Raw genomic sequence first — 19,607 nt, forward strand, 5'->3', positions numbered from 1 at the left:
GTTATATTATAGTTTAACTATTCCTCTATTATATTAATAAGATGCAAAGCAAACCTATTTAGAGTATTTTTGTAAGTACATAAGCCTACATATTTTAAATATTTTTATGAATACATTTCAGGAAAGAAAAGTATTATATTTGATCTGGATATATTATCATTTTGTGAAAGATATATCAAACAATCGTAAAAAACAAGCAAAGCAATTTTGGCCATAATGTCATGTGTTTTATAAAAATTAATTTAGCATAAATTTAAAAAGTACCTATAAATTTGTAAAAGATCAAAGATTGAAATTACTTAAATAAACATGCTTTCGATCAAATATTTGTGAACAAAGTATAATCATTCTTTTAAAAATCACTCATTAAATTATTCAATCGAGTATAAATTTATAAAATCTTATAATAGTTTAATCTTTGTTCAAAGTTCTTTTTAAGCTGCTGTAATTTTGATTCTAGGAATACGTTTTAAGGAAAACAAAAATATAATTAGGTTGTGATTTCTGACTGCCAAATAAATTATTTTATACTTCAATCTGAATTTGGGGTGAACAGACTCATTCTACCATCGCTTGTTAACTTGAAATCATTCATGGACCTTTCTTGGTTCTGTATTCCTCCTTCAGCACTTCCACTGGTAATTTTCTGTTATATTCATTAAAAAACAACATATCACCTCCATGAAATATGCTCTCAATCGTCTTTAGTAAACTCAGCAATTTTCCCGACCCTATAAACATTGGTTCTTAAATCTCCTACAGCAACAAAGACAAAAAACATATCAACCTGGGACTATGTTTCATAAATTTAAAAAATTGACTTTGACAAAAACAATATTTGCAACATGAAGCTATGTTTTGCTATTGTATATTTTAAAAAATATTTTTTCATTTGTCCGACATGTTGCAAATATTGTTTTTTTCAAATTGAATTATGTGGAATTTACATTTTCATTTTCGCATTATTTCACCCCTCTTCCCGATTGAATTGTACATCAATTTATATTTACTGCGTATATTAGTATATAACCAGTGTGTTTTTTTAAAGTAATTTTGCTCCGAAACTTTCGGTGGGGGGATGGGGGTGCACTTAAAATTCTGGGGGTGGGGGGGAGGGAGGGAGGCGGACACTGATTGAACTTTATATTTTCTACATAAATTACATATTTTTTCTACGGTTGATGAAGAGATGCCTGAAAGAAAGTCCGCATTTAAATGAAGTCACTTATTAACAACGGATAAATATTTTTAAATAAGTAAATGTGACGAGTTATTTGACTTTGTGTCTACACCTTCCCCCAAATGGTGTTGCATAGTACGTTCTGTATCCCCGCATCCTATCTTATGACATTAGTGATTATAGTGACTGCATTAGATCCTCAGCCCACTAAACAATTTAATATGGTAGTCCATAATCTAAGATAAACGGTTGGTTTGTTCTTTTGCAGACTGATGTGTAAGTAAAAGTCTTTGAATGCAGATTTACCCTTTATATGGGCAATTCTATTTGTAACAGTTGTCTGTTTTTCTTGTAATTTTTAGTACTTAAAATCTTTAAATCGATGTATGTAATCAAAATAGAAGAAATGCATGTGCTGAAGATACATAACAAAGTCATCTTCATTTGTCTGTATGTCTTTCTATCTTTTTGTCGTCATATATTAAATCTACCTAGCGAAATTTGGAGCACTTTTAACTGACCGATTCGTTTCAAAATCAGCATTTGAGTCAAGACCCGATGACAATGCAATCTGACATCAAATTTGACATAATTGGATGTCTAATCAATTTTTTATGAATTAATCCAAATTTACTAAATAAAGTGGAAGCACCTACTATTTACCGCACTATTATACGCGTATTTTCATGTTCATTTGGCTCGTAATAGTTTTTAGTCATGCAACTATATTGTATACAATTGTTTGAAGTACTGAAAAAATGCATCAAAAACGTTTTAATAACAAGCTTTTATGTAAGAAAATAAGTAATAATACACTACTATTTAAATAACTAGTGCATTATTACACAAAAACTTGTTATTAACAAGCTTTTTGTGCATTTTTACTCTCTCGTATACAGAGTATAAAGGAAGTATTGCAATCGTGCACAAGAATCACATGAAATTTTAACAGCTTAAATCATTTTACACCTCTGTACTTCATCATATGCGGAGTATAGGGAGCATATTTAATTGGGCAAAAATTCTAAATTCAGATATATTCTGTATATTTTGCTATTTTTTGCCTTGGTGTCACCCCACTAAATGGTGTCACCCGATACGGTCTGCACCCACCGCCCCCCCCCTCTCGCTACGCCTCTGGTGCCATTAATACTGTACGTTTTTATTTTTATTTTCACCCAATCGCTAATAAACTTTAGGCAGATAATGTTCTGAAAAGATACCTGAAAGAAACTCTGGCTTTTGGGGAGGTTTCTGCCATTAAATTTTTATTTATTTCGGAGGTCGGCACCCCGGCAGTAAGGCGGTGCGGTTTGCCACCCAGAGTTTCCCAGCGGCTATCTCGCCACCTTGCCACCTTGCGTCTGTTGATTGGGTGTCCGGCGCAGCGAGTCAGTGTTACTACTTGATTCAGCTGTCTAATAACACAGGCGCATCAGGTAGCACCATGGCGGTCTTGTAACTCGGTGCGCTCCGGGCTCCCCCATTAGTACCGCCGGTTGTAAGGGTGGGGAAAAGCACCACCAAATGTGAGGTTGGGGGTGATTAAGATGCGACATTTCTCTGACCGTTCTCTAGTTAACACCAACTGCGCTGATCTAACTATTGACCCACGCTTCAGTGGTCAGCTGACCGTCCGACGTGATCGGACAACACCTGTATTTTCATTGGTCAGTCTAACCTACTAGCTATAGTCTGCCATCTACCCTGAACTAGCGTCATCACACGGAGGGATACTAATCGAATAAGGGTTGTACTCAAACACGTCAGTTGTAGTAACGGTTGGACGCCCCGAGTTACCCAATGGCTACCTAAGTGCAAAGGATCCGTTGATTGTATGTCTTGCAGAGTCAGGGGTACTACTTGATTCAACGGTCAAACTGCAACAGTGGCGGCTTTCGACGCCCCTGTCATACGGATGACACCAATCACACGAGTATTCTACAAAATGGACACGGTCGGCCTCTACGTTCGATGATTAAACCGAACTAGGGGTTGCGCCAGGCTACATACGGTAGTGTAACCAGTCACTCCCGTGACGCCTCTGACAACTGGGTGCTCGCCGAAATGTGTTCAACCTCACTATTACGGAGGATTAACGTACATTCAACGCCTTCTTACAGCACGCCCAAGGGCGTCTGATCGGTAGTGTGGACCAACTCGCGTCACGCAACAAAGATTCGAAAAAAATAGCAGTGGCGTTGTTTACATTTCAACTATCTCAGTTTTTAAAAATAATACACCCTTGGTAACATGTTGATAAAACCCTTAAAACTCTAAATAAATCATGAATATTTTAAAAAATTTTGTTTGGTTAGTGGCGTCAAAAAGTCAGGTGTTATCATACCAATTGAAGAAGACGCTCACAACTTGTTAAATCTGTTTTTAATTTAGATTTAGTAACACAACGAAATATTATTGAGTGGAAGTTATCGTGAATGTATATGGTTGAGATAATATAAAATTAAGTCATCGTGTTTTTTAAATACTTTTCATGTGTGTGTGTGTGGGGGGGGGAAGAAACGTTGTCATGTTTTAACAGACTGTTATATTGTCTGAATCTAAATAAGTTGTAAAATTAATTCTAAGGGTAGGATTTGGAGATACATTAAGATATAGGAAATAAATAAACCGCCAATTATTAAGATATTACGACATAGACTAAAGATCTTGAACGCAACACAAAAATATGTTTAACCCATCCTAAATACCATGCACATTATTTAGCATTTTGTAGACCTACTACCAACTATAATAAATGCAGTATTTGAAGACAAAATATAAAAAAACAACCTCTCCGCCTTATGTCCCAATGGTCTTTTGTCCATATTGGCATGTCGGCCTCTTGTCCGTGTCGCGCGTTATGTCTATGTCCTATGTCGTCCTTTTTGTCCGCATCCCAGCTTTGAGACTAACTGCTTCGAATTTTTATCCAACGCCTACCAACGTTAAATCACTTAGTTAATTAATATTATACTTACATTGTTCTCGCCCATAATTGACGTCATTGTATTCACTTGTTGAATATTGATGTTGTTAACAATGTTGCTGAAAATATGAAACATTTTATTTCTAACTAATACATAGAAAGGTGAGGTTTTTTCTTCTTTGGTTGATTAAAATAAAATTTCCTTTTAATTTGTTTCATCACTGACAATGTAAGTAATCATGGCAAAACTAGGTCTTGTGGTTGAAAAAGAATATTTTAATAAAATAGTTTTATTGAATAAGTTTTGAATACAAATAACTATAAAGTAAGGTTTTTAAAATATCGATTACGGATGTCCTGTAAAGTTAATCAATGCTTGACTTAGGAAAGTGAAACTTCGGGTTATAATTTTAGGTTGATAAAAATAAAAATAAACCGAAGTGATCTCCCCTAAATTGTCTCTAATATTCTTATATAACACCAAGCGAATGCCAAACAAAATGTGCATAATAGTGCCGGATATTATTAGTATTTTATAAATTTACATGCATTTTTTGAGAAATCGGAAATAACGTAAATTACTACTACCGGTCAACCGAAGTTACTCAAAATGTAATAGAAGTTAGAGAATTAGATATTTTACTTATGTGTGAAACTTTTTGTATCTATCTGAAATAGTACTCAAGTTATAGGCTTTAGAAGAATTGAAAGTAGAAAAAGTTCCAATTCCGGTTACCGGAAATCGCTGAAAAGTTGATATGGATCTACAAATTTAATATAATACTACCGACCCGACCACGATATCCCTCATTCTTATTTGCAATTAGGGTCTGCTGTCCAGGAAATTTAGTTTAAAAATTAAAAAACAAGTTAAAAGTCTAGTGACAATTTAAGCGCAATTTCCTTATGTTATCCATAACAATTTTGAATTTTTTGTGACCGAACGAAAGGATATTTTTTGCGCTAAAAACCTACACGATGCTCAGTTTAAATTAAAAATATCATCCTAGGCCTACACGATGCTCAGTTTAAAAATTCTTAATTAATTTTTTGTGACCGAACGAAAGGATATTTTTGAAAACTTTCTTCGGCAATATTGTTCTAAATTATGGCAGAAATCGATTGGTAAATGTTTCAAGTCGCTAAGTGGTCTGGTTGCCGAGATATGGGCCAAAAACTGCATTTTTTGAGTTTTTTTTTGCTTTTCCGGGAAATTCAGGAAGGAATTCCGGGAATTTTTTGGCCCACAATCATCCTCGGAACTTGCTTAACATATTTGCTTTGGAACTAGTCCTCGATATTGCTTCGTTGAGGAGGAGATACGACTTAAAGCTGCGCACATCCATCCATCCATCCATCACCAGAAATGATGAGTTAATAATCGCAATTGTCCAGTATGGAAATTGCGCTAAAAATAGTAATAAAGAACCTGGTTTTAAAGAAAGTTATTTTTAAGGTACTGAACCAGTTTGGGCATTTAATGTGGTGTTCTATTGACTAAATATGGTATATGTTTCGGTTTTTATTTTTCATATATAACAACATAAATAAACTTACACTGTCTTTCCATCTTTAGTCGTATGTACTTCAACGGAGCGTGAATTATACTCATTAATGATAACTTTTGAAGAATCTGGTAATCTGTTGGCGAATAAACAAACCAAACGTGGTGCTTAAGCACATTATATTAAAATAAATTATATCTGTTGATAACGCATACTTGGACATGCTACATTTATGGGAATTATGTTTAATTTGTTACGTTATGTCTTGTTGTTTATTGTTATGTCCCTTATATTATGTATATCATAGTTATGTCCCTCGAAGGTTCATTCTCAGCTGTTTATCGTGTTAGTGTATAATGGGTTAACAGTGAGTTGTCTAAGATGTAACCCTGATACACGTGTGAACAGAGCTCTATGTAAAATAAAATACTGTAGTCAATGTGAAGAAGTCTCCTTTTGCTCTGAGTGCACTGAGAGACAACGGATAACGCAACACTACATTTATTTCGGTTTCCTAACATTTTAAACATTTTACTTCAATGTTGACCTTTAAGGGATGCGTTTTGCTTTATAGAATGTTAATAAATCATTTTGCATGCGGATGTTGATATAGATGTATCTAGAACTAACACTTTATTTAGGTCGTTCTAGGTTTACGTATAAGTCTGGGTCTAGGTATGGGTCTGGGTCTGGGTCTAGGTCCGGGTCTATGTCTGTGCCATTTTTGTGAGTTCAAGTACGTTTACTGAAATCTGTAGTAAAATGTATATTGGTATTATTACCCTTTTGAGCAAGGAAGATTCGAAAACAGAGTCACTCTATCCTCTGGCAGTGTTATTCCGAAATCAGGAGCACCATCTGATGATGTATTTATGTACAATTATGTGCAATTATGTGCAATTATGTGCAATTATTTATTGCAACTAAGCAAACAATTGCATGAGTGGGTCTAGGACATTACCCCCCCCCCCCCCCTGGGTAACAGACTGTACTTTTGGTATTCTGTATCTATATTGTATTTAGCTTGAACTTTGCATGGATGCAGAATACCTGGCCAACTGAATTATCTGCCCCTAATATATATATATATATATATATATATATATATATATATATATATATATATATATATATATATATATATATATATATATATAATTCTTTTCTTGGAGACGTTAGAAAACACCAAGCTGTAAGCGCGCTCCCTACCACCCCCCCTCTACATGGTCTGGTGATTTGTGGTTCACGCTATGTGTTTACAATCGTAGAGCCGGGTTTAGTGACGGCTATTAGGGGCAGATAATTAAGTCTGAAAAGATTTTCAACTTATGGGAGGTAACTAAGAGGAGGCTGCTTTCACGGGGCGGGGGGGGGGGGGTTGTAGGGTAGGGGTTCTAGAAAATAAAACAACTATGTCGTGTTTGTTTATTCTTATATTGATATCGCTCACTGACGTTGGGGGAGAGAGTGAAGGGTATAAAATGGGGAGTAAAAGGTGATCAAGTGCGTACTTGTGTACTAAAAAAATGTAAGCCGTCACCATGTAGCTATGTTTGTGGACTGTCATTAACTATGGATTATTGTTTAATGGTCTAAGCTCCAACATGTATACATATTTGTAATAAAGATATAACGTTCAGCAAAGAAGTGTAACGGTCACCTTGATGTCAAGAATCCATAATAACAGTTCTATCAACCCCATAGAATTGTTACACACCCCTCTCCCAAGATCAAGAGTCCTGATTATAAACCTTATCTTATCTCCAACTGCCTATATAAAGCTAACCCTAAAACAAACATAAAACCTAACCCTAACTCTAACCCTAACCCTAACCCTAGCACTAGATCTAGCACTAGACCTAGCACTAGACCAAGCCCTAGCACTAGCACTAGCACTAGCACGCACTAGCCCTAGCCCTAGCCCTAGCCCTAGCCCTAGCCCTAGCCCTAGCCCTAGCCCTAGCCCTAGCCCTAGCCCTAGCCCTAGCCCTAGCCCTAGCCCTAGCCCTAGCCCTAGCCCTAGCCCTAGCCCTAGCCCTAGCCCTAGCCCTAGCCCTAGCCCTAGCCCTAGCCCTAGCCCTAGCACTAGCACTAGCACTAGCACTAGCACTAGCACTAGCACTAGCACTAAACTAAACCTAAACCAACCCTCAACCAAAACTAACCCTAATCCTAATCCTTACCCTTACTGTACCTTAAGCTACGACTAGGCGGGGATAATGTCATACTGGGCGGGGGTAATTGACAGGGGTAATTACTCCGGGTAGTGTCGGGGTGGGGGGGGGGATGTCCGTTGGGTAATTGACGGGGGGGGGGGGGTAATGTCCTGTTCTCTGCACCAGTATAATGAGCATGAAAGAATGAGAAAACAGTTTATGAAATTAGTAATTTTAGTTGTTGATGCATTTACAGTATTCATGGTGATCTATCCCTAAACGAATAAGCTTAAATGAAGTAGTCTTTCTAGAAATACAAAAGGTATGGTTAGACATAGACATTTTGATACCTACTTTTAAAACAACAAAATGTATGCTTAAATGAAGGTTATAAATATATTGTGTCTGAATTTTAAAGCAAAAAAATTAATCCTAAAGTTGTATTAGTAAGATTCACTTGATAATTACCGTTCTTGAATTCCTGTCCAGTCATTTCCCCAATCATAGACAGAATGTCAGTAAATCCGTATCGGTGGACTATGTACATCGCGTTTTGCAGATCTTCTTGACTGTGTTTGTTTTCACCTTTTTCTAAAAGTAGTTTCACTGTTTGACGGTGGCCTTTCTCAGCGCTAACCACTAAAGCTGTTTTCCCAGATTTATTTTTTACAAACATGTCAGCTCCAGCTTGTATTAGTGATTGAATGACGTGATCTTGTCCTGTTAGTGCACTAGATAACAGAGGCGTATCTCCGTCTAAATCTGGTAGGTCTACATTAGCCTTTGCTACCAGCAAATCATCAACGATCTTGGAATACCCATTTTGAGCACTAATGTTGAGGGCTGTGCTGTGGTGTTTATTCTTCTCATCGACAGAAGCTCCAGCTTCTATCAGAGCTTTAGCTATGGCTGTATGGCCACGTCTGGCAGCCATGATAAGTGCTGTGTCTCCACTTTTATATTCCTTCCAGTCTAAGGTCTCATTTACTTTTCTTTTTACTTTTTCTAGTTGAAGTAAATATTGGACAATATCAGTGTGACCATTATGAGATGCCAGCATCAAGGGACTGCATCCATTATTATTTTTTACAGCAGGGTTAGCTTCATGTTCGATGAGTAGCAGTACAGCGTGTTTGTGGCCATTGTTTGCACAGATGTGAAGCACGCTATGACCCTTATTATCTCTGGGTTCTGTATCAGCTTTGTTGCTCAATAACACCCTCATACATTCTGTTTTTCCAGACTGACCAGCCAACATCAGTGACGTCCAGCCTCTATCTCCACATTGGTCAACATCAGCCCCTTTAGCAAGGAGCATCGTGACAATATCTGCATTTCCATTACGAGCAGCTCTCATCAGAGGTGTGTGTTTCTCCTTGTCAGTTATGTTTATCAATGCCTTGGCCTCTACCAAAGCATTGACAATATGAACATGGCCATTTGATGCAGCTTTGTGAAGAGGAGTTGCACCTTCCTTATCGGTAGTGTTTACTTTAGCATTTGCTAGTAATAGAATATCAACGATATCTCCGTTACCTCCATTAGCACTTAAAATTATCGGACATACACCATTTTCATTCTCAGCATCAACATTAGCATTGTTGTCTACCAGTAACTGAACTACAGAAGAATGGCCATTATTTGATGCATTTATCAACGGAGTATTACCGTCTTTGTCAACAACATTTACATTAACCTCTTTATCAATTAGTAGTTTCACAATGTTATAGTGCCCATGTCCCGCAGCAATGTGAAGTGCAGTAACACCTTCTCTTGATCTGGCATCGCAGCTGATACCGTGCTTAATCAAGGATGTACATACTTTGATATTACCAGGGTGTGAAGCAATCATCAAAGCATTCCATCCTCTTTGTTCCACAGCATTCAAATCTGCTTTTCTTTCGATAAGATATTCGATAATTTCTTCATTACCAGCGGAGGCTGCCTGCATAAGTGGAGTTCGTCCATCTGTGTTTAAAACATTTACCAATGCCCCTTTTTCTACCAGATGTGTTACGATATCTGTGTGTCCATTGGAACATGCCAGAATCAGAGGCGTATTTCCTTTCTCATCACTCAAATTAACGTCAGCACCAGCTGAGGTCAGTACATAGACTATTTCTTTGTTTCCGTTTAAAGAACAGGGAAACACCGGCCTTAGCCCGTCAGCACTGGCAAAATTGACATCAGCTCCTGCATCTATCAGCATCTTTAATATCTGAGTGTGTCCTTTAGCGGCAGCCATATCTAGTAAACCAGTTCCGTTATTAAGCCTCTTATTGATGTTAGGATATGGTTTGTCTCTCCTGTTTAACAGCAGCCGAGCTTCGTGTTTATGTCCGCGAGACACGGCATAATATAATGCAGTTAGACCTTCGTTACTTTCTTTTAGATCGTCTGCATTAGCTTGTAGTAAAGATTCCACAACTTCTAAGTGGCCTTCTTGACAAGCGCACATCAGTGGTGTATATCCTTTTTGGTCTTCAATGTTTGGGTCTGCACCGGCTTGTAACAGACAATTGACTATGTCGGAATATCCACTAATAGAGCTTACAAAAAGTGCTGTTCGGCCATCTTTTGTTTTAATATTTATCCAAGCCTTACTGACCTCTTCGTTTGGTAACTTGTTCTTTGATTTATATTTAATGAGAGTTTTGACTGTTTCAATCTTTCCTTTAGCGCAAGCCACTAGCAATGCCGTATGTCCTAATTTATTGACATGGTCAATATCTGCCCCGGCTTTAAGGAGAACCTTAACAGTTTTTACATGTCCATGACCTGCGGCTATCTGCAGGGCCGTTCCACCTGAAAGTTGTGTGGCGTTTACATCAGCGCCATGTTCTATTAGCAGCTCTGCTACTTCATAATAATTACCTTGTGCACACGACATCAGTGGGGTCCAATGTCGCAAATCTTTGCTGTTGACATCAGCGCCTTTATCTATCAGTAGAGCTACAATGTCTCTCAATCCTCGGCCAGAAGCTAACATTATTGCATTATCTTTTTCATAGTTTTGTTTGTGTATGTCTGCTCCTTTATCTATCAAGTCCCGCACTATTTTCTTGTGTTTCCCTAAAATTGCTACATGAAGATTTGTGTTCCCATCATTAAACACCGCATTAATATCTAATGTTTTCTCTGCCAATAGTTCAACAATCGCTTCATCACCTGCCAAACAAGCTAAAGTCAGAGCAGTGTGACCTTTTTTATTGACCACATTAGGATTGGCGCCCTTTGCTAAAAGTTTGTTGACTAACTCTTTTCGTTGCAGCGCTGCACAAACCATCAAAGGTGTCGAGTCCACGTTTGGATCAATATAGTCAATGGAAGCAGCATTAACTGTTAACTTTTCAAATAAATCCTCGTCCTTAATGGCATTTTTCTGTAACTTTGAGCTTACATTTTGGAGGTTCTGCAGAAAATCTTGCATATCTTCCAGCATGTTTCCGGACATTTTTTGCATCATGGAGCGAAATTCATTCAAATCAACATCTGGAAGGTCTACTTTTTCTTGTCCACCAGCCCTTCCGCGAGATGGAACAGCGAGTTCGTTCCCCATTTTACACCTGCACTATGTATATAGAAAGCAGTGTACGATGTAAAGCGTTTTATTATGTTAATCACATGTTATGTTATATTATATATTAGCGGGCTCAAAGAAGGGCGGGTGGGTTTTTATAAATTTTTTGCACAAAAATTAAAATTTTTGCATCAAAGTACGTTTTGGAACAACATACCTGTATGAACAAAAATTTTCAAGAATGAAATACGTGAAGAGAGCAAACTTGGACCTCGAGTGTTGTTGTCCCCCAACAGTGTTTCTTTCACACTTTTTTCTTCGAAGGAGGAGGACACTTGAAATGTGTATATATTTCTATATATATTATATTTCGTTTGGGGGGGGGGGGGGGGGGGGGCACCACCACCTCAAAGAGATGCCTTGAAGAAACTCTGGCCCCCGAACTGATATTTGATAGTTAAAGCGGCCCTCCGGTTGAAAAGTTTGGAGACCCCCGATCTATTATATTCTATTTTATCCCATTTGGTATTATAACTATGTAATATTATTTCTTTATTCCACATTTTTAGTGCTATGTTACTGCTATATCTTTACTACGCATTTGTTTTTTTTAAATGGTCATTAAATTGTTTTATTTGCTTATTTTAAAACGGCCAATGTGAAAAAGGCCCCCGTGCCTTCTATTGTTACCGTTTTTTTTTTGAATAAATTGAATAAGTTGAATAAATTGAATAAATTAAAAAAAAAATGAATAAATTGAATAAATTGAATAAATTGAATAAATTGAATAAATTGAATAAATTGAATAAATTGAATAAATTGAATAAATTGAATAAATTGAATAAATTGAATAAATTGAATAAATTGAATAAATTGAATAAATTGAATAAATTGAATAAATTGAATAAATTGAATAAATTGAATAAATTGAATAAATTGAATAAATTGAATAAATTGAATAAATTGAATAAATTGAATAAATTGAATAAATTGAATAAATTGAATGAATTGAATAAATTGAATAAATTGAATAAATTGAATAAATTGAATATCCTTACAGTTCATGAGATTTTGTTGTTATTTTTAGTTACAATGTTTAAATAGCAGAGGTTAAGGAGGAGGAGGGGAGGAAGTGCGCAAGACTGCTATCCGGAACTTCTAAGATCCAGATCCCTGACTTAAGTTTGTATGATGTCTCGGAGCACATTCAGTCCAGATGGGTATAAATATTATGCTTTCACTGTCGTAATATTGATACCCATCTGGACTGAATGTGCTCCTAGACATCATACAAACTTAAGTCAGGGATCTGGATCTTAGAAGTTCCGGATAGCAGTCTTGCGCACTTCCTCCCCTCCTCCTCCTTAACCTCTGCTATTTAAACATTGTAACTAAAAATAACAACAAAATCTCATGAACTGTAAGGATATTCAATTTACACTGTGAACCGCCAAGTTCAAAACTTAAATAAAATCTAAAATAACAACAAAATGCATAAAAAACGTTTTATTAACAGGTCTTTCACACGCTCTTTTTAAACTTGCTTCCTCTAACTTTTTTTTCTGTCTGTCGTCTTAGATCGAAATGCCGAACAAAATTTCGAGCACTTCTAACTGACCGATTAGTTTCAAACTTGGAACGTGCATCAAGACCCGATGACAATGCAATCTGCCATCAACTTTGACTTCGATGGATGCCTATTTAGTTTTTAGCCAAAAAATCTATCGTATTAAACATTTTAAAGGCCTGAAAAGAATTCATAAAAAACATTTCAATAACAAGATTTTATGTAACAATGCACCAAACGGAGAAAATTTTCTTTAAATATTTATAATACTCTACTATTTAAATAGCTATAAAGAAAAGCGTTGGACTCCTAAATGTTAGTAAAAGTATCCAATAGATAATACAGTAGCCCACGCTTGTCTTTATGATCTCTTCGGGTAGGGGCGAAGCCCCCCCCCCCCGTAAATACGTCTAAGCTGCCCCCCCCCTCAAAAGAAATGACGTCATCGATACTCTATAATAAAAACACTGACATTACGGCCTAATTAATGTGCCTAATCTTAGAAGTGGTTTGCGTGGAGTTTCTTTCATGCATCTCTTCGGGTAGGGGCAAAGCCCCCTCTCCCCCCTCCGTAGAACGTCTACCCCCCCCCCCCCCCCCCCCCCACCAAAAAAAAAAAAATATATATAATTTATATTGAAAATGTATACTTTTACCAGTGTCGGCCTCCCCAGCCCCGGACAATTTTATTGATTCAAGCGCCCAACCCCTGGATAAAAGTCTGAAAGAAACACAGCGTGAGTGAGGTTTATCTACCAAAAGTAGTAAACGGGTCTAGTTTATAAAGTAGGCTCTACCCTCAGTCTGTATGATCTACAAATGCGACCAGTGTTTCTTTCAGAAATTTCCCTCCCCTGAGGTGTGGTTTAAATTTTCTGGGGAGGGGTCGGTAACTGATAAAAGTATATATTTTCTATATTTTCTATATAAATTCTATGTCGTCATAAGGGGCTCTGCCCACCCACCCCACCCTCCCACTCTCCAGAACGTCGTTACGGTCTTATATTATAGTGACCCTTGCTTTTCTTTATAGCTATTTAAACAGCAGTGCGTCTTTTATTTTCTACTTGTTAGTGCAGTAATACATAAAAGGAAATGGTGTTACAATAAGAATTAGTGTTAAAACCATACTAGTAGAAAACATTTTAACCTGTCGAAAACATGTATGGTGTCTGGCCTTAAGATCTAAAGCCTTTTGAATACTTTTACCAAGTTCGGCACATGAAAGTAAGTATTAAACAGCAATGAAAGGGTTGAAAAGAGTTTTGGTTGTCATGGAAACCCGAAAAAACCTCTGCCATTTTGAAGTTTACGGTACTCTTAAGGCTTTTTAGCGCAATTTCCATTCTGGAGAATTGCGTTTAATAACCCGTCATTTCTGGATGGATGAATGGATGGATATTTGAATGTGTGTCCGCAGCTTTAAGTCGTATCTCCTCCTCAACGAAGGAATATCGATGACTAGTTCCAAAAGCAATTATGTTACGCAAGTTACGAGGATGAACATAGGCCATAAAAATTACGGGTTTCTTTCATGGATTTCCCGGAAAAGCCAAAAAACCTCGAAAAAAAGCAGTTTTTGGCCAATATCTCGGCAACCAAACCACTTAGCGACTTGAAACATGTACCAATTGATTCCTGCCATAATTTAGAACAATATTGCCGAAGAAAGTTTTCAAAAATATCCTTTCGTTCGGTCACACATTTTTTTTTGAATTAATTAAATTTGGACCGAATTAGTAGGCATTTTTATCCAACCACACCACACGCGTCATCACGTTCAATAGCTGCGCCATCACGTTCAATGGCTGCGTCATCACGTTCAGTAGCTAGGCGCGCAATGGTTTTTAGTCATGTAACTCTATTGTAAGTAAAACATGTATTTTAACTAATGGTTTTACTAACCCTGCTCTTGATTACCGCTACGACAGAGCTATTTTTAGATAACATAAGGAAATTGCGCTAAAATTGTCACTAGACTTTTTAATTACCTTGTTTATTTATGCACTTATAACAATCATTGCAGTATATTTTAAAACTATTGTTACTACAACTTTTGATATAACTACTGGTCAGAATTATATAAAGTCCCAAAAAACCGCACCCATTTTTAGTATGCAAAAGTTTCAAAATTTGCATTTTATTTACCATAAACTTTTTACTTTCTCGTATATAAAGTTTAGAGAAGATATTGTAATCGTGCAAAAAATCGAAAGCAATATATTTTATTTTCACAAATCTCGACGTTTTAAACCTACATGTGTCAGAAAAAACATTTTGTGTATATATGTATGTGTGTATGTGAATCTGTGTGTGCGTGTGTATGTCTGTGAACACGATAACTTGAGTACACTTACAGCTAGGTTGATGAATTTTCATACATAAGTATTATATAAAATTTGTAGTTATGTTTCAGCTTTTAAGCGATTCCCGGTAACCAGAAGTGGAGTCTGTTTTACATAGTTAAACAAACTTTCACAAATAAGTGAAAGATCCAATTCTCTGCCTTCTTTAAAATTTTGATTTTCGTTGACCTGAACTAGTAATTTACGTTATTTCCTATTTCTAAAAAAACGCATATGAATTTATAAAATACTAGTATTCCGCACTATTGTACACATATTGTTTGCCGTTCACTTGGTGCGTAATTCTTTTTCTATAAGATTCTATTCTATTTTAAAAAGTTAAGTATGTAAAAACTGATAAAAATTAAGTCTATATCCCCCGAGTTACCATCCCCGTAGTGCTATATCGGAATGCGAGCCAACCCGCTGCTATTTAGTCATCTTATTTTCTACTTTTTCAGTAATTCATAATTTGTAAATTCAACCCTACCACTGCTGAGACTGAAAACTATTTTGCTTTAAAACAATATCAGTAGCTCGTGAAGGACGGTTATCCTTCTCCTCCCTACCCCCCCTTCCCCCCATCCCCCGTGAAGTCAGCCGTCCGTGACAACAGTTTACAGACGACAATGAAAAATCAAGCAGAACTTGTTATTACCTCCCCTTAGTTTTAAATAGTTTAAAAACTAAATTATCTGCCCCTAATAGTCGCCACTTGGATTTTGCTGACGACCTTCTTTCTCACACATAAAAGCAAATGCAAGATAATTTTTCTACATGCCTGGGACTGAACATCCACAGAGGGAAAAATAAAGTTCTCAAAGTCAATGCATCAAACAGCAACCCTATAATATTGGCAGAAGAAGCCCTAGAAGAAGTGGATAGATTCACCTACCTTGGAAGTATTGTTGATAAGCAGGGTGGGACAGAAGCAGACATAAAAATAAGGACGGGCAAGGCAAGAGCAGTCTTCAACCAACTAAAAAATGTTTGGGGTTCTGGAGATTTAACCCTTGGAATGAAAATTCGGATCTTCAACACACTAGTAAAACCTGTTTTACTCTATGGAGCCGAGACATGGAGAATAACTGCTATAAATAAGAAGAAAATTATAAATGATTGTATTTCCATTTTCTCTGGAGGATCTCTACTTCAACTGGCAGTTGATTTGTCCGTTGCCATAGATTGCCATAGAACATAATTTCTGATGGTTTTAGGCCAGCAAATTTGCAGGATTTTTCTGAGGCATGCGTTTGTAAATGATTGTAACGCATGACTAAAAGATCCTGCAAAGTTTAGGGGAGATCACTCCCGGTTTATTTTCATTAAGTCTATTATTTTCTTAATACAATAAACCTGAGTGATCTCCCCTAACCTCTCGAATATTCTTATATAAAACAACAGGGGATGGGAACTCGGGATATAGTTACGATTTTTAATCCATTAGATCTTTTATTTTAAAAAAATTTAAACTTTTTCTTTCTTGTTTATCTTTTGTAAACTTTTAAATAAATTAAAATTAAAATAAATTATTTATTTTACACTTTATATTAACTTTTACTTAAATAATTTAATTTATAATTATTATATCTTAAATTACTAATTCCAGTCAACGGAAATTAATCAAAATTTGTCAGAAGTTAGATAATTAGATCTTTACTTACATGTGAAATTTCATTTATTTATCTGAAATAGTACTCAAGTTATAGGCTTTGAAAATCGGAAATCACTCAAAAGTTGATACGGATCTACGATTTTGATATAATACTTAAATATTAAATTTCATTAACCTAGCTGTAACGGTACTCAAGTAATCGTGTTTACACACAGACACACGTACACACAGACATACGGACAAGATTGCAAAATTATGTTTATCCGTATCAGTGAGGTGTAAAACGTCGAGATTTCCAAAAATCTGGATTTTTATTTTGCACGATTACAAGACTTTCTCTATACTTCGTATATACGAAAAAGAAAAAATTGACAAAGTATTCAAAGTGCAGGACGAAAAATCAAGATTTTAATGATTTTTTTTATGCGCATATCCTAATGGATCATAAAGTACTCCATCATCCAGGAGTCCCATCACTTTTTTATAGGCTTAATTGGCGTATAGTAATAGTAATAATAATATAACAGCCAATTTTGCTCTTTAAAAGAATAAAAACAAACATACTTCCGCTACTGGTGCTATATATATTTGTATTTTAACCAACCGTTTGGCCTTTAAGGTTCTATATATCATTAAAATTAGCGCGAAATAGGTAGGCCTACTTATAAAATAATGTTAAACACTTTATTACAAACCAGATATCTAGTCAACACATTTGCTACAGTAAGGTTCTGAAAATTATTTTAAACAATGTTTAAAAATGTAGGGCCTACAGTGATGACTTATTGAATAGGCATAATCATTTAAATTTTTTTTACATCTTGTAATAGTTAATTTGTAAATAATGTTTTAAGAAATGTGATGAAAATTACCAGAACAGTGTTGAGTTTTCCTTGATGTTTCGTAAAGTTCAGAAGTTCACGTCCTATAAACGAAAAAAAGACATTAATTATTTTATTCTGTATCTTTAATTAGATTTTTTAATCGGAGTTTTTTAGTAATTAAATAAAATTAGTTGTATCAAAATACGATAGAAGCAATCTTTATAAAAAGATTACGAAAAATCTTGTTCTTCTTACAAGTAAATCATTGAGGTTCTTGCGCTAAGCGAGGATGAAATGAAAAATCGTTCCACACAACCCCGTTTTATACCTTATACACATTCTAAGAATATAGTAACTGTAGACTTTAAGAAATCATTGTCTAATAAACTATGCAACGTTGCTGTTCACAGTTACATTGCTGTTACTATAAACAACTAAAGTAGCCATGGCGCTATCGATCAATCTAGTGGGTGTTGGCGAAAATACAAGCAGTTTGAATCGAGCGGGCAATCATGAATCCAGTCGGTCTACACGGTGGCGTCTCTAGATCGGGTTTCACCCGGTGCTGCAATTCATGGTGTCACCCCTACTCGAAAAAAATTATATGATTTATATATATATATATATATATATATATATATATATATATATATATATATATATATATATATATATATATATATATATATATATATATATATATATATATATATATATATATATATATATATATATATATAAAACCTAATATATAAAAGCCCATGTACTCACTTTTCTCTCTCTCCACAGGCTATGAGATCAGTATCTTCAACGATATATGGATAACTTAAAGATACAGACTTTTGTTGAAAATAATGAGTTGGATATTTTAAATGTATAAACTAAATTTTATTTAAAGAAGGAAAGTAAAAAGAAAGGCATATTCTAAAGTACAAACACATTTTTATTGATGCAACTGGAAAAGTGTTTATGGTTGTGAAAAGAACCCATAAAAAAGCAAACTACTGAAAGTCCACAACAATGATGGCGTCATCTTCAATTTAAGAACATGAAGAAATGAATTATTTCATTAAAATTTGATTTAGATCTATAGATCTACTTATCAAGACGTGTGCTATGACTACAATTTTCTCAGCCAAAACCAATATTAAAAAAGCAATATAAATACCATTATACAGCCGGGTTTAACGCAGGGGCGGAACTACAGTGCCGCCAGACCCCACAATGCGGGGGGGGGGGGGGCACGCCATTTAGGGGCCCACATCCGACCCCAAAAAAAAATGTTATAGTTAAAAAGATAATTTTCTAGCATTTTTGACTTGATGGTTGTTTTGCAAAAAGATTACCGTAGCTGCGGTTGGATTATCTTATTCTATACCACCCCAGGCTCATGTAAATTTTTTTCCCTTTGTTTTTAAACCACAGTGAAAGCCGAGCCCTCTTTCTCCTACAATCAAACTTATCAAAGATAAGCAAACGTTCGAACCACTTCCATGACTTATTTCCCTTTTTTAAATAATCAAAAAGGGGTGCTCATTAGCTCCTTTTAATAGATTTGTACTAAACAAATTAAAAAGGAATTACTTCTCTTAATTGTTATTTATCAAAAAGTATTGACTAAAGAATGATATTGTACAAAAAGGAAATGAATTTAAAATTAATAATATAAATTAAAACAATAAATAAATAAAATAAACATAACGCGAGACACCTTTACTTTTACAAAGCTTTCATGTTTTATATTCTTTATACCGACCTGAGGGAGGCCTTGTAGCAGAGTTAAAATAAAACTATTTTCACCAAACACACCAACTAACGCACTTACACACATGCTATGATGTTGTAATTTGTTGTAATTGAATTTTTTTCTCAAAACCCGAACAGGCCAGTAATGAGTAACATATGTTCGTATATCTATGTTTATATATATATATATATATATATATATATATATATATATATATAT

General features: G+C 35.5%; 1 protein-coding gene across 1 annotated transcript; it reads right to left on the reverse strand.

Annotated features, from left to right (window-relative positions):
- Nucleotides 1–426: 426 nt before the first annotated feature.
- LOC131951274 (ankyrin-3-like) lies at nt 427–11,329 on the reverse strand. Its single transcript, XM_059313633.1, has 5 exons — nt 8,239–11,329; nt 6,397–6,472; nt 5,667–5,750; nt 4,162–4,228; nt 427–646 (listed from the first exon to the last, which is right to left on the reverse strand). Exons 1-5 carry the CDS (start codon nt 11,327–11,329, stop codon nt 533–535), a joined length of 3,432 nt encoding a protein of 1,143 aa, XP_059169616.1. The 3' UTR covers nt 427–532.
- Nucleotides 11,330–19,607: the final 8,278 nt, after the last annotated feature.

The sequence above is a fragment of the Physella acuta genome, unplaced genomic scaffold, assembly GCF_028476545.2.
Source record: "Physella acuta isolate Inbredline_101_S28 unplaced genomic scaffold, ASM2847654v3 ptg000065l, whole genome shotgun sequence".
Taxonomy (NCBI): Eukaryota; Metazoa; Mollusca; class Gastropoda; family Physidae; genus Physella; species Physella acuta.